Source organism: Marmota monax, unplaced genomic scaffold (assembly GCF_021218885.2).
Source record: "Marmota monax isolate L192 unplaced genomic scaffold, Marmota_monax_Labrador192_F-V1.1 WCK01_AAM20220418_F8-fsc00125, whole genome shotgun sequence".
Lineage (NCBI taxonomy): Eukaryota > Metazoa > Chordata > Mammalia > Rodentia > Sciuridae > Marmota > Marmota monax.
In genome coordinates, this window is record NW_026695235.1 from 2,059,026 (window position 1) to 2,075,421 (window position 16,396).

The 16,396-nt window shown below is 33.3% G+C and overlaps 1 protein-coding gene across 4 annotated transcripts in view; it reads right to left on the reverse strand.

Moving 5' to 3' along the window:
- Positions 1 to 16,396, reverse strand: part of Scaf4 (SR-related CTD associated factor 4) — a 62,663-nt gene that overhangs the window by 26,210 nt on the left and 20,057 nt on the right. For 2 of the 4 annotated variants that reach the window (XM_046439077.2, XM_046439075.2), the window contains exons 2-11: positions 13,661 to 13,744; positions 12,770 to 12,814; positions 11,084 to 11,245; positions 9,336 to 9,471; positions 8,606 to 8,745; positions 7,888 to 8,064; positions 3,475 to 3,674; positions 3,048 to 3,156; positions 1,255 to 1,422; positions 569 to 642 (exon numbers count right to left, since the gene is read on the reverse strand). In XM_046439077.2, the coding sequence (XP_046295033.1) occupies positions 569 to 642; positions 1,255 to 1,422; positions 3,048 to 3,156; positions 3,475 to 3,674; positions 7,888 to 8,064; positions 8,606 to 8,745; positions 9,336 to 9,471; positions 11,084 to 11,245; positions 12,770 to 12,814; positions 13,661 to 13,744 (1,295 nt within the window). Of the gene's footprint in view, positions 1 to 556; positions 643 to 1,254; positions 1,423 to 3,047; positions 3,157 to 3,474; positions 3,675 to 7,887; positions 8,065 to 8,605; positions 8,746 to 9,335; positions 9,472 to 11,083; positions 11,246 to 12,769; positions 12,815 to 13,660; positions 13,745 to 16,396 lie in introns of all 4 variants that reach the window. The other 2 variants (XM_046439076.2, XM_046439074.2) reach the window with 1 other exon arrangement.

The window sequence follows — 16,396 nt, forward strand, 5'->3', positions numbered from 1 at the left end:
GAGGGGAAAAAAAACAACTAGGAAACTTAATGTTTTGGATATTTAAGATTAGTCAGGAACTCATTTTAAAGACCTTTAGTATGCCTGGGGATAGAGAGGGCATGCATATAATTTAAATAAGAAAGGTTATCAGCCTATAAGGGTATCTATCATCATCAGTTCCTCTGAAACTAAATTATAATGTAAGAAGTAAATTTTCATGGTTAAGGAACTGCTACTTTAATTAGGAAAGTCTTCTTTTCTGCAGCAATTAAATACTTAATCCGAGAAGGCTTTACTTTCTCACTTTTGTTGGTTGATAAAAGTTGTAAAGGAACTTTGAGTATATTCTTTTTCTAATACCATGTTATTCTATACAAATAGACACCAGATCAACTTGAAGAAAACATGGGTAAGATGACAGACCTTAGATTTTTCTTTTTAAGATCAGTATTTGTGTTTCTCCTTTACCCCATGTATGAATATAAAGTGCTATTCATTAAAATAACCTTATTTGTTTTTCACCTATATGTCTTCTAAGACATATAGGATTGGTAAGACATTTTCTCTAAATTACCTGGATGCTGACCTAGATCTTGACTTTCTGCTATCAGACATATGCCGCTTAACTTCTGGAATACAAGGCTGTTCCACTTCCATTTCCTTAAAAACAAAACCATCATAAAATAAGAAACTGTGCAAATTCTAGAGGCCAAAATCTAACAAATACTAAATTAAAAAACTCTTGCTCCAAAGAGATTATGTCTTCATCTTTTAGTTACTTGGGACCAAATTTCTAATAACAAATGGTCATCACTTAAAACAACAAAACAAAAATGTCATATTTTGGCAATTCTCTATTTCTGGACATTATATAACACTTTAAGACAGTAAACTAGGCATTGATTATGTCTTCTATACTCTATCTCAAACCTCACAGATCCCTGTGGAAACTGGAAGTATTATATGTCCACTTTCCCTGTGAAAAACGTGGAGCACAGATAGTGAGGGTTTAGTATATGCCCACAGTGTTGTTTTTTTTTTCCTTCTTCATATTAAAAAACAAAGATGGCAAACAGAAAATCAGAAACGTCCATAAAAATCAAGGCAACTTGTGACTCTGTGTACAACCAGAGATATGAAAAACTGTCTATATATGTGTGTAATATGAACTGAAATGCATTGTCATATATAACAAATTAGAATTAAAAAACATAAAGTTAAAAAAAAAATCTGTCAACCAAAACTATAATTATCCATCTAATAAAATTTTACCTGCTGATGTGGCTTCTGTGTAAGTGGTTCATTTTGTGCCTGAAAAGGAGGTTGGAAAGTCTGCTGTACTGGTGGAGTTGGAGGAATCACAGGCTGAGCCATGGGAGGAAATGGAGGTGTAGGAAGAAGTCCATATCCTGGCATTTGTCCATTAGGAGGAAGTGGAACCTTTAATTTTTAATTAGATTAGATTTTAAGTAAAAGCTATCAAAAACAATTTGGAAAATGCTTAGTTACTTTATATAAAACTAAAATACCTTCTATAAACATCAATCAAGGAAAAGCTACAATGACATTCAACAATGTTTAACAATTTCAATAGTATAATCTTTCCCGGAAATATTGTTACACACTCAAGTATTAGATTAAAAATCCTACAAATCATTTCGAAATTATGAATATACTAGTTTAACTTTACACATTTGAAGACATAGCTTTATTTACATAAGGAAGCACTATGATAGGCTGAACTTAAAGTCAAACGCACTCTACTGTGAATTGCTTCTTTCAACTTCTTTCATGGCAAGTTAGCCTTTTGGGAGAGTGATTTCTAGGTTTACTTCCTTTTAAATTTACTAAGAGAGTAATTTCAACATACTCAGAGTTTCAAATAAAATAATGATTTAAAAATTTTTCGTTTTATTCATAATACCAACTTAGCAAACCACAACTTAACATTATTTCTGCATGTACAATTCAAGCACTAACAAAACAAGTATAATATACTAATGTCACAAAATCTTTCAAATTATTATAAACTTATCAGTAATTGCTGGAAATACAGTAATTCATAAGTTTTATTCATATTTTAAACAGGTTTTTAAAATACTTTCCAAAACATCACCAACAAGTCACTAAAATTAACTTCATATTATAAAATATGAAGAAGAAACTGAAATAAATACATATTAAGAGAATGAATATAGGGTAAAGAGATGTCTTAAAGTCTTTTCTAAAAAGACTACATAAAGTATTATTTCCCAGAGCTGGCTTGTACAAGAGAATCCAACAAGACAATCACTGTAGCATTGAAAAGAAGAAAATCAAAAACCAAGATTCTCTAGAATGATTGTAGTACTGAAGGGATATACTGTGTGTGTGCGTGTATGTGTGTGTGGCACATATATATATTTTGTATTGGGGAATGAACCCAAGGGCACTCAACCACTGAGCTACATCCTCAACCCTTTTTTGTATTTTATTTAGAAACAGGGTCTCAATGCGTTGCTTAGGGCCTCACTAAATTGCCAAGGTTGGCTCTAAACTCAAGATCTTCCTTCCTTAGCCTTTCGAGCCACTGGGATTATAGGCATTTGCCAGTGAGCCCAACCATGCTCTGTATTTTTAACATGCCCTCTCCTTGCTCGAATAATTCAGATGCATAGCCAAGTTTAAGAAACTGAATTAGAGGACTTACTGAATCAGATTCAATGAACGAATCTCTAACTTCCTGTAAATCTCCAGTATGCTATGTATGCTCCTTTAATTTCCGATTTCAAACTATATTTCTAAACACTGAGAGTTGAAGGCTCTATAGTATGTAACTGTACAACATGCAGAAAAATGGGAAAGAGCTGTGTAATTAAATAAGGGAGTTTTTTTAAATAGAACTGTAATGTCTCTCTAAACTATTTTAACTAAAATTATAACAGTCTTATGCTTAACAGTTATTAATTGGAGCTGCTGTATTACTTAATCACACAAGTTAACAGTGGTCTGTGAAGTGCAAACTACATTCTTTAAGGAACAGATCTTGAGTTATTAAAACTCAGTTGCAAGAAAAATGCCCACACCTGATGGTGTACTGGATCTTGCTGCATTCCCATCATTCGAGGTGGAAACTGATCCATATTTGGATGCTGTGTATAAGCTGGCTGCTGCATGCCATCTCCAGGAAATCCACTAAAAAAAAAAAAAAAAAAAGGTGAAGAATCTTTTAACTCATTTAGAAGCACTTAAGATTCTCAGACACATCTATGTTATAAAAACATATTAAATGTTGTCCAAAAGTCATTAGTACTATATTCTCAGTACTATTTCTAACACAAAAGCCATTTTTAAATTCGAAATCTAACAGGATACCTTCTGTTCAAAAGAAAATCCATAATGCTCCAATTTTACAAAATAATCACTCCATAAAAAAAAAAAGTTGGGGGTTGTGGTGGTGGCTAAATGTTACTCAGATTATACTTCACAACTATTACCAACTTAGAAACTCACAATGTTGTCTGTGGGGGAGGTGGTGAGGTGGCAGTGGGTGCAGCAGCAGCGGGTGCAGCAGCAGCAGTAGCAGGTGTGGCTACAGAAGATGCAGGAGGTGCAGCAGGAGCAGGTACTGCAGTGGTGACGGCAGCATCTTCTTTCTTTGATTCTTCCACAGCTTCTGGCTCATCATCATAATCAAATCTATCAAGCAGCTTCTGGAATAGGTATGCCAATATTCCATTTTAAAATTTAGACTAGAATTCAGTCTAAACAACAGATGTTTACCATCATCATTAACCGCACCACAGTGTTGGATATAATCTAATTTTGCAAGTGTCCCAGAGGATCTTGGTTGAAAGACAATTTTTACACAAATAACATTTTGAAAAAGACAGAATTTTTTATTCAGCTTTCCTTCTCCAATTATAAACGCAAAATTTTCTGACCATTTTCTATTTGCTTAATTTCATAATTAACTGAGCAGTGTACTTATTTTCCTAAATTATTCATTTATTTAAGACTAAAAACCTCTGGAACTTTGTGTACATAAAAATGAGTGTACATTCTTAGTCAAATGTCAATGTATAAGATAACTTATCCAATCACTATGAACACTCACAGTGAAATATCCCTATATTGCTTGTTCAAGATTATACTAATATGATAATTGTTCAGTTCATTAGTTTTTCAATATCTATGAAAATAAATTCTTATCGTTAAAATGTCAAAAAAAAAAAAAAAAAAAGGAATACACTAATATGAAAAAGAAAATGGCACAGGACACAGACACAGAGTTGTCTCACCACCTATTCACTAGCTTCTTTTTCAAACTTCAGAGCTTACCATAAATTTCCATTAAAAATAATCAGAATAGGTGGGCGCAGTGGTACACACCTATAATCCCAGGGGCTTGGGAGGCTGAGGCCCTAAGAAATTCAGTGAGACCTTGTCTCTAAATAAAATACAAAAAAGGACTGGGGATGTGGCTCAGTGGTTAAGTGTCCCTGAGTTCAATCCCAATACCATCCCCCAACAACAACAACAGCCTGCAATGAGATCTGGTTTGTTCTTTTTATAGATAAGGAAACTAAACCTCAGGTAATTAAGAAACATAACCAAGATTATTGTGTCAATGAATGGTAAAATCAGGATGTAGACACTGGGCCTTCAAAGCCTTCAGTTTTTGGCTTACAACAAGCAAATTTTTCCTTCAAGATGTGTCCATTCTACTCATGGATTTCAAAGTCAAAACTCCAAATGTTCTGTGATAGTTCTGCCTATATACTGTGGTTCTACTTCATTGAACAACAGATTCCTAAATTAGGAAAGGAAGGAAGGCCCCTTTTTAAACAATACAGTATGGAGGACTAAACCAAGTATAAAGTGTTTGGGACAGAGCTAACTTGTGCCCCCCCACACATCAGAGGATCAAAAGTTCTTATTATAAACAAACATTTCATATTTTCTAAACATAAACTCTAAGCCCAGGTACCTTGCTGTTTTACACATATTAGTTTATTTAACTCCTGTGGCAGTAATATAGTTATTGCCATCAATAATTTACTCTAGTAAATACTGAACATTTATCTAATTCCACATCAGGATAGTGATAGGAGCCAAAGTTAAAATTCTGATTTTAAGTCTCTTAACAAAAACAAAACTTACGATCTTTGCATTTTATCACAGATCGATATTTCTTTAAAGTTTTAAGATCTATACATGTTGCTCTGACAAAAGAATTATGCAATTAACTGAAGCTCCACAAAACACTGAAATTGACAAATTCTCAGTGGACTATCTAAAAATAGACGATTTTATGAAAAAACACAGAATTCCTTTTTATAAATTTGATGTAACAAACACTAGCCAACCCACTTAAGGTAAAATACACTGGAGGAATTATAAGTCAAATTATAAGAACACCTACTAACAGGGTCTTTACTTAATATTTTTATGGAAGGCCTAGTTACTGGCAGAAAAAGAAAAAGGCATGGATACTGGAGAGAAAAAGTCAAATTTAGTAGCTACTTAGAAAACCCAAGAGAACCAACTAGAAAACTAAAGCATTTAATACTGTGACCATTTATAAGCTAAAATAAAATCAACAGTTTTTCTGTCACATGAAGAAAGTATCATTAAACTAGTTAGGTCAAACTATAATCCAGATGAAGGTATTTTTTAGAGGAGATCACCACTAAAATCATATAGAGTAAAGCAGACTACCCTTCCTAAGGAGTAGGCCTTAACCAAACAGATAAAGATCTTGAGAATAAAAACTGGGGTTTCCCGAAGAAGGAATTCTCAAGACTGCAACACAGAAACCTTGCCAGAGTTTCCAGTCTGCAGGCTTTCAGAATTCAGACTCGGGTCTGCAATGATAACTCTAATCTGAATTTCCAGCCTGCTGACTTGCATGACAATTCAAATTTTCTGGCCCTAAGTGCGTGAGTCAATTCCTTAAGATAAATCTCTTTCCATCAATTCATATAATCACTGGTTGTCTCTCTGGAGAATACTAATACATATGACCATGAATAGCCAAAGAAAGTTTGAGAAAGTAGGGGGAACACCTGGAAATAAAACATGGCATATTACATGCTGCGGATGTAGCTCAGTGGTAAAGTGTTTGCTTAGCATGGGCAAGGTCCTGGGGTCAATCCCTAGCTTACATGTTAAGATGTTACAACTGGGGCTGGGGATGTGGCTTAAGCCGTAGCGCGCTCTCCTGGTATGCATGCAGCCCGGGTTCGATCCTCAGCACCACATACAAACAAAAATGATGTTGTGTCCGCCAAAACCGAAAAATATTAAAAAAAAAAAAAATTCTCTCTCGCAAAAAAAAAAAAAAAAAAAAAAAATCTCTCTAAAAAATGTTACAACTGATTATGAAGCAGAAATAAATATATTAGTGGGATAGAACACTGTTAAACTAGACAAAGAAAGACGGAAATTTTAGTGCATTAAAAAAGTACTGAGGGAGAACTGGCAATTCAAAAAAATTATCATATGTAAGATTCAACTAGATTTGAAGAGGAAATAGAGACAAAAAAAATAAAAGCTACTAGAAGAATAAATTCTTTTAAAGTGCAGGTATGGAGTTTTCTGAATCAAAACACAGAATAAAAAACTAATAAAACTACCAATGTAAGAATTTACATTGTGCCTTAAACTGGATATGAAAGAATACAACAAATATGTTCAAACTAGTATGGAATTGCTTCCCTTTATATTTTATAATTTCAATATTATTTGTTTTCTCTAACAAGCACATATTCCTTTTTTCTTAAAAAGAATGCATCCAACCTTTTAATTAGTAGTCATTCATAAATTACTATGATACAATGAAAACCAGCATTCACTACATGGATTCTTAATTGGAAACACTGGCAATAAAGCTTATAATTATCTTATAATTAGAATGTTGGAAAGAATCAGAAGTTTTAGAGATTATGAAACCAAAGATATCATTTAGTTCCATGATTTTCAAACTTTTGTGTTTTGCAACAAAAACTTTTCAAGTAAAATGAAATTTCACATAGCCATACACCCAATTAAAACAGACAACAGTGGAGCTCTGTGGGTTAAACTTCCCAGGAATCTCTGAAATGTCCATGTTCAGCATACCCATGTCCTTAGTCAAAGCTTCTTAGATGTACTTAAGGAACCATAAGGTCCAATACAGCAGCTGAAAGACACTGAACCAACCAAAACCCTCACATTATAGATATGGTAACTAGGGTCTATAAACAACAAACACAGTAATTTGAAGTCTATATATGTAGGAGAATGGCTCAACTGACCGGTCCAGTTAATGGAATCCTATATACTAAACAGCATTTATTTAAAACTGTAAATTTAAACCCACTAGCAGTAACATCAACAATAAAGTGAGACGAGAGTAAGATCAAAATAAGCAGGTATGTTATTATGAACAGTTAATGAAAAGTATATATCCACAGGAAATTCCTTCTGAAAAGATATATAGCAAAACTTTACAGTAGTAGTTTCTGAGGATGCAGTTTAATGAAGAATTTTCTTGGGTTCAATTTCCTTCATTCCATGAAAACTTTTGCAATGAGCACATCTTATATTTATTTATTTATTTTTAATTATTTTTTTTTTTAAATATTTATTTTTTAGTTTTCGGCGGACACAACATCTTTGTTTGTATGTTGTGCTGAGGATCGAACCCGGGCCGCACGCATGCCAGGTGAGCGCGCTACCGCTTGAGCCACATCCCCAGCCCCCAGCACATCTTATATTTATAACCAGGAAAAATAATCAACATTTTGATGTTGAGTAGGCAGAAAATGTCTCAAATCACAAACAATAAAAGGAACAACCCATAGCAAAGCTACAGAAGGATAACTCCCACAATCCAAGCTGAGTGATACAGACAATGAGGTGGGTGCTGTGAGAGAAGCGTACCTTGTCAAATGCAGTTTTTTGTTCAGGTGGGGGGAAAGCAGCTTTTTGTTCAGGTGGTTGTGTAGGAGCTGTCTTTAACTGAGCGGTGATAGCCTGAACCTGAGCCATCACAGCATTGTCAAGAGCGGGAGACTGTGGTTTTGGAGGTTGTTGAAAAGTCTGAAGGATCTGCTGAAGCTTAAAGAATGGGAAAACTGATAAACCACACAACAAAGTATAATCAGAGTACAAAAGTTAATTTACTTAAAAAAAAAATCCATCTTTTTCTATTGGTTAAGTTTATGAATGGAGATATTACAGTGTGCACTGCTTAAAGTTAAAAATGTTTACTGACAATCTCAATGATACAAAATGAAGGTAAAAGAAAAGAGAAATACACTTAATTGTGAACAAGGTAAAATGAGTTTTTCTAAAATGTGGAAAAATTCTCTCCAATCAATTTTTAAATCAATCAGAAATGCTACTAGGATTGTGAGCAAGAACACTGGCCACTTAGGAGTTCTAAAGTTGTTTTCAAAGATGTATTGTCATTACCTTGTTTTTCAAATTTGTATTTTTCTTATTATCATATGTAATTATCTCCCTAGTGAGGGCCTCTCTAGTCGAAAAGCAGACTTATTTCCTCCCTTCAATGTGCTTATGAATGAAGAACGGAAAAACAAGAACCGATGACACGACCTAACCATGCAACAATTCAGTCGTTGAATGGGTAGCTTACCTGTTGGCCTTGAGTTGTCTGAAACAGTTGAGCCACAGCAGCAAAAGCATCAGAGCTGGGCAACTGTGGTACTGCAGGTATGGAGTTTGGGGTGGTTTGTGGGGGTTCAGAAGAAACTTTGACTGGAGGTGGAGGTGAGCCTTAAAAAAAAGGGAAGGGGGAAATTAAAACCTAAGAAAATGCTAACTTACAGTCAGGTGCAGTAATGCATGCCTATAATTCCAGCAACATAGGAGGCTGAGGCAGGGATCACCAAGCTTGAGGCTAGCCACAGCAATTTAATGAGATCCTGACTCAAAAAAAAAAAAAAAATTGCTGGGTTCAGTGGCACAGGCAGCTTGAGAGGCTGAGGCAGGAGGATCCTGAGATCAAAGCCAGCCTCAGGAAAAGCGAGGCGCTAAGCAACTCAGTGAGACCCTGTATGTAAATTGGAAAAGGTGGGGGTTAGGTAAGGGATGTTGGCTCAGTGGTCAAATGCCTGAGTTCAATTCTCGGTACAGTCACCTTACAATTTTCTCTTTTTAAACTCCTTTATGGTTCTTTGAGAAAATAAAACTGAGGTTTATACTGTAACAAGTAACAAAAGGATATTTTCATTAGGAATAGAATTATGGAAAAAGGAAAAAAACTACCTTCTAAGATGTAAACTTAAGTTTCCACTTAATGGAAAAATTTTACCAATATAGGCAGTTATAACATTATTTAAGTACACAGACACATATGACTCTACCTTCATTGTTGGTAACATTTTCTGCTACAGGGGCAGCATTACTGGTTCCAGCTGCCATGTCCAAAAGAGGCTGGATAATTTCAATTTTGAACACTCCATTTTTCTGCCAAAGGTTCAGCACACGAACTATTTTACTCTGTAATGTATGAGAAAACATGAATGTGATAAATATTTGCATAAATAATTTGTTATATTACTTTTTTACAAAAAAGGAGAAAGACCACCTAGGGCTAACATTTCCATTGCTAAGTCTGTTTCATAAGCAGGAACCCCCCCATCAATTATAATTCAATTAAACTACATTAATCAGGCCTTTTCTTTGGTGGGGATAATCTAGGAAGACAGAATATTGAGACAGGGATTATTAAAAAAAATATTATTTGAGGTTTTCACCTTTTTTTGGGTTGTTGTTGCTGTTTAATCTTTCTTTTTTTATTTTTTATTTTTGTAGTTGTAAATAGAATGCTTTTATTTTTATGTGATGCTTAGGATTGAACCCAGTGCCTCACTACATGTTAGGCAAGCGCTCTACCACTGAACTACAGTCCCAACCCTTAAATGTGTTTTATTTATAGTTACAAAGAAATTCCACCATGGACCGAAAACAAGAGAAGTAAATAAAAAAGAAATTTCTTTAGAATAACAGTTAAAATAATTAAATATTTTACAAAATGGTCTATAAATGAGAAGTAAACTCTTCTGTGACCAAGTAAACTGAAGGAGATCCAGATGTTTTATTCATAAGCACAATTTTTATCTTCCACTCAAGGAATCATTCCTGTTTTTATTATTTAATACAACCCCCAACTCCCCAAGAGCACCCCTCTTTTAAGAGGCAGAATCACAGCCTCTGGGACAAGAGTCCCCTGTGTTTCTACTTTACTAGCAAAGTAGTAAATCGGTTGTCTTTTTCCTTTCTCTCTCAAAAGAAAAAAAGAATAAAAACAATATTTTCACACCCAAATTTATATGTGATTTATTATAAATATCTCCATTCTTCATTACTGAGTATGTTTACCAGTGTAATTTCTTCCACCAATTTATTATCCACTTATTGTATCTGTAAATGTTTTTCAACAATAAATTGTAAAACCAACTATATATGTAAAAGGAACCAAATACTATTATCTAATTGCTAATAAATAAACACCAGCTACTATAGCACTTCTATATGCTGGGAAAGACTATTAACTATTGGCCCTTTCCTTCTAAGCAGTAATCTGAGATAAACACTTCTTTTATTACAGAATTTCTTCATCACAACTATACAAAGCCTATCTTCCCAGCAGTATTTTTTTTTAAAGCAAGATTATGCTTCTAGAGCATATTTTTTTGAAGTTTATTTTATTGGGGTAAGGAACACTTTTAATACAAGATCTATTCTCCTAACAAATTTTTAAGGTACCATGCTATTCAACAAATCTCTAGAATTTACTTGAGCTTAGCTAAAAAAATTAGACCTGTTAATTAGCAACTCCCTTTTCCCCTCTTTCTCCAGCAATCATTTGTTCTGTAAATTTGGTTCCTTTCATATTTCAACAATACTACATTCCTGAAGAATTTCACAAGAAAACAAATATGAAATGACCACTGCAGAAAACACTGGGGTTTGGCTTCAAACTTACAAAGATCACTACATGGAAATTTTATCTAGTAGGCTTTAAATATCTAACACACAATTAAATAAACATAAAAATAACAAATCCAACAAGAATCCAAGTTTTTAATTTAAGAATTATTAACTATACCTTATCTTCAGATGGACAAAGATATAAATATTGGAATGTGGCAGTTATGTTTTTAGAGAATCTTGGCCCAAAAACATCTTTATCAGTTCCAAACTGATGACGAGACTGTCGCACAATTGAGTCAATTACATATAATCCTGGAACCTTGTACTCTGGTTTACACTGCAAGGGTAAGAATGTAAAGTCAATACAAGAAAATCAAACTCACAATCACTCATTACTTTCATATTATGCAACCTTACATATTCATCCAACCACTGTTTAGAAACTACTCAAATGTTTCAGCCATCTTATTAGCTAACTTGTCAAATTTCCCACCAGTCCCTAGAGAATACCATTCTTAGATACTTCAGACCCAAGATTTTAGATGTGTCTGATTCCTTTCCCTCCTCCAATTTCTCAGAATTGATATTACTTTATTAAACTCTAAGCCACTTTCATATAAATTCACCTAAGAACATCTCTATTCCAAACCAACCTTTTAAAATTATCAAAAAAAAAAAAAACAACTTTAATTTTTTTCTCCCCATGATGCTGGGGACTGAACCCAGGGCCTTGTGCATTTGAGGCAAGCATTCTACCAATTGGGCTATATCCCCAGCCCTAAAATAACTTTAAGAATAAATCAATTTTAATTCTACTTAAGTACAAAGTTAGAGGAATAAAAGTTTAAAGGTAATTTTTGATATACAAAATTAACACATCCCTCCCCCCAAAATAGAGAAATAGGCACCATACACATTTCTAGTAGTAGTGGCGTAAGGTATCCTTATGGAAGACAATTAGTAATAAAAGCAAAGCCTATCATTCAACAATTACTCATCTAGGAATTTATACTATGGAAAAGAGATATGTACATATTTTTCCCACAAGGCTAGTTATCAAAGCATTTTCTATAAAAAGTAAAAAGTCAGAAATATCTAAATATCCAGATACAGGGAACTGGCTGAGTAAATCATGATAACAATTATGCAAAGAAGTATTTTGCAGATGTTTAGGAAAAACTCAGTGGAAAAGTAGGTTAACAACCAACATCTGTCTCCACTTTTCTCTTATAAATGTTCATGTACATAAACAAAATGTAAATATATTCAAATGCAAACATTCCAGTAATCAGGACACAGTGGCTATCTGCTGCTATAAAAAGTTCCCACTGATAAAAACATTTATTAGTATGTACTACATTGCACAGCTCCAGGTCAAGAGGATAGGATAAAGTTGTCCAAGACTATTCTAGGTCTTCCAGAGACAAGTGTGCTAATTTAACCTCACAAGTTAGAAGACAACATATAAATGCAGAACAAATTAAAAAAGCCTTAATCATGATGAAAATAGGAAAAACTGGGAAAACATCAAAGTAATTTCATCTGAAATACTTGAAGGTGAGATAATGTCAACAGAGTAGATGGACAAAGGGTAAAGCAGGCCCATCAGGCATATAAGGCTCGTGGCCCAAAGACAGAAAATTTTGCTGTGAGACACGACAAAAAACTTGAGTGCCCAGTTCACAGTAAATGCTTAATGAGATGCTGCTATAAACATTTTTTAAACTTCTAGTGAATAAAAAGAACATCTAAAGGCTACTTTCAAATACAGTGGCTTTAGAAGAAAACATTCAAATCACAATTTACAATGTAAATTACAAATATGCATCATAAATAAAATGAGTTATAATGAAATAGTTACCTTTTTGATGAACTTTTCTACTATTTGAACTACATGCTTATAAAGCTGAAAAGAATAAAAAAAATTATTGGCAAGTTTAATACTTTCTACATTTCCTATAGTTTTCAAAAATACTTAATATTTATAGAAAAAAACCTTGAAATGTATACAATTAAAAAATTATCAAGATAATACCAAAGAAAACATGAGAAATAATCCGAAAGCAAAAAATGGGGAAAAAATCATAAATAACAAATTAGAAAGGAATTAGCTAAAACAAAAACTACAAAATTAACCCTAAACAGAAGGTCCTTCCATTGGATTTTTTCGGGGGAGGGGGTAGGGATTGAATCCAGAAGTAATTAACTACTGAGCTCATCTTTACCCCTTTTTATTTTGAGACAGGGTTTTGCTAAGTTGCTCAGGGCTTCACTAACTGGTGAGGCTGGCTTTGAACTTGTGATCCTCCTGTCTCAGCCTCCCAAACCGCTGGGATTACAGGCAAGTATCACCATGCACAGCCTTCTATTGGATTTTTAATCAATAAACTTTCATAAAGCAGGATATTAGGCAATCTTATAAAAGGAACAACAACAACAATGGAATTAGAACTAAGCAATGCAGTTTCTATAAAATGAGTCATTTAAGTGTGATCTTGGGTATACCATTTAAATTCATGGAGCCTGATTTTTTTTTTCCTTTCTTATAAGAAAGAAGCTAATAGCTGCTGGTTTATAACAAGGATTAAAATGAAATAAAGAAAAAAAAACCTGAAATAACATACAATTCAAAGGCACACAGTATTATCATGAACCTTCAGCAAAAGCATATTAGTGTCCTTTGATGAAGATGAATAACATTTTCAAAATTTCAAAAACACTTTTATATTAAATATATTTATTTTATTCTTACCTTAATAGCTTTTATAGCAGCTTTAGTAATGAGAATCATCTTGGCTCTAGAGATGGGAGGTTTCATATCCATAAGTGAAAAGAGCTTTTAAAAAAAAAAAAAAAAAAAAGTAAATTCAGAGGTCAATTCCCTTGTTCTACAAAAATATTTACAATCCAAAGAGAATACAAAACTGTTGGGACTAAACAATTTGGCTAGTAAGTAAAAATCATGAAGTTTCCTACCTTAAAAAATAACACTTAGAAAATACAACAGAAAAATATCATATTAAAAATAACAAAGAAAAAAACTTCATGGATTTTGAGGTAAAAACATTAAGAAATTTGCAAAACTTGTAATAGAAAAAATTATAGGACTTTATCAAAGAACGAAAAAAATGATTTGAATAGAAACAAACACCATGTTCCTGGACTAAATGTGGCAATAAGTGGGACTGTCAATATTTAATGCAATATAAAATCAAATCTCTTTTGAGATTTTAGAGAACTTCAAATAATTCTACGGTTCATATGGAGAAAACAGGCAAGAAACTTTAAATGCCATTATAAAGTTCCATTAATCTGTGATGTAATATAGGAATTCAAAATTTCTTCATTTAGTCAATAAGACCAACAGCCCATTATTAAAAGGTCAACACCTTAATCAAGTGCTCCCATGAGATCTAACCACACATTAATACTTCTTCCCTCAAAGATTTAAATGTAACCAAGAAGATTTAAATCTAACCAAGAAAGTTATAAAGATAAAATCCTGACAAAAGAAGCGTATATCTATCTAGCTTCTTAAATTCTTGTGTTTTGTTTACTTGTAGACATACACTCACTGGAGATATTAAGAAGTTATTCTGAAGTACATTTCAGGGATTCCTAAGCTTTATCAATCTTCTTCTGAATCACATTTCCATTCATTTTTAATTAATATCAATATGCAATTATGGACCCAGTGGATATTAACTAGCTGCTGCAAAGAAGCAAGCCTACAGAGATTCTGTCGTAGAGTGCTTGCCTAGTGTGCTTGAAGCCCTCAATTCAATTCCCAGTACTGCCCATCTCCCTTGTCAAGTCTTTTTTCCCCAAGGTAAATAGCCCTACCTGGTAGCATATCCTAAAAATTCATAATTTTCAGTTTTCCAAAACTAGACACAATGGTACAACAGATATATGAAATGCTGGATATAAGACCAGATACTCTAAATAGAAAGGGGTAGAATTTTTCTATAAATATTAAACAGGAGAAATGCTTAACATCCCTATTTACATAGGAATTTTGTGAAAAGAGATCATTTAGGCTGTGATTTTAAATTTCATTATTTTATTTACCAACATTATTAAAAATTTCTCTTGGAGAATAAACACTAAGTGAAAAACAATGAGAAATAAAATAGTCATCACTGAAGCTATATAAACCAATGAGGAACTAAAACAAAAATTTAAATATTTCAGCACTTCTTTATCATTTTAGCAGTAAGAAACTGCCTGTATTTAAAAAAAAAATCAAATATGCATACAAATTAATACAGCTTCTGAGGAAAAACTCATTGGTATTTAAATTACCATATTTATTTAAAAATTAACATACAGTCTCTATCATTCATATAGCAATATAATCATCAGACAAAAAACAAGAGAACTGTTAAGGTATCATCATCTATGAGACAGTCCAAGTGTGTCCAAAAATAAAGGAGGATGGGAAAAGAAGAACCAATATTTGCATACCTACCATGTATCATGTATAGCTGTTTTGAGAAGATGCTCAAAAAGGTTACATAGTCTGTTTTATACAACATACAGGAAATGGATCTGAACTAAAATTTGTTGATTCTAAAGCTCACACTCCTAAGCACACTCATATTCTCACCTTATACAATGCTGCTTACTGATTATATTTGTACAGAGACTATGATAAGGAATTCGGTGGTGGGAGCTGTCAGGCAGGTATCTGAATATCCTGCTTAAATATCACATTGATACAGGGAGAACAATGAATCTTATTTAATTTGGGATGTCTACTGAAAATCCTGGCAAAGACAGGAGGATGGATCTCCAACACGAAGACAAGGCCAGGCTAGAAAAGAAAAGTTACCGAACTGAAGTCATAAAGATAGGTTAGAAGAAGCCTGTTTGCTAAGAGAGCTCAGGACACCATAGATGGCTAGGGTATACAAAAAAAAAAAAAAAAATTCAAGGCAGCTGGCACTGTCAGATGCAAACCAAACTTTGTTTTTTCCCCTTTCAATTAATTGGCTGAAAAGTGATCTCAGTTTTGAAAGTGATTCCAAATTCTAATCAGTTAAGTAGTTTATGGTGAGAAAGCAGAAATGTATTTCTAGCTATCACTTCATTTATTCAACAAGCACCTAAGTGCTAAATAGGGGCTAGTTTGGAGTTAAGCACATAAAGATGAGAAAAAAGCATTATTGGTGACCAACCTTATGTCACTTATCAATTAGGCGTTATAAGGTTTCCATCACATTTAAGTTTCTTTTAAAATGCCCTTTATGTTCCCTTTTATCAATCTTTTTCTAAAGTATTAAACCTGTGAATTTGTATTTGATATATTTTGTGAAGAAAAACACTACATGTAGAGAGAAGTTTCAAAAATAGAGGTTTAAAAATTTATTACTTAAAACTCAAGAAGCCAGGCTCAGAAATGAGAAAACCATACTGCATTCAAAATACGCATGTAAAAAAGCTTATAAATCTTTGTTTCATAACCCAACAATTTTACTTCTAGGCA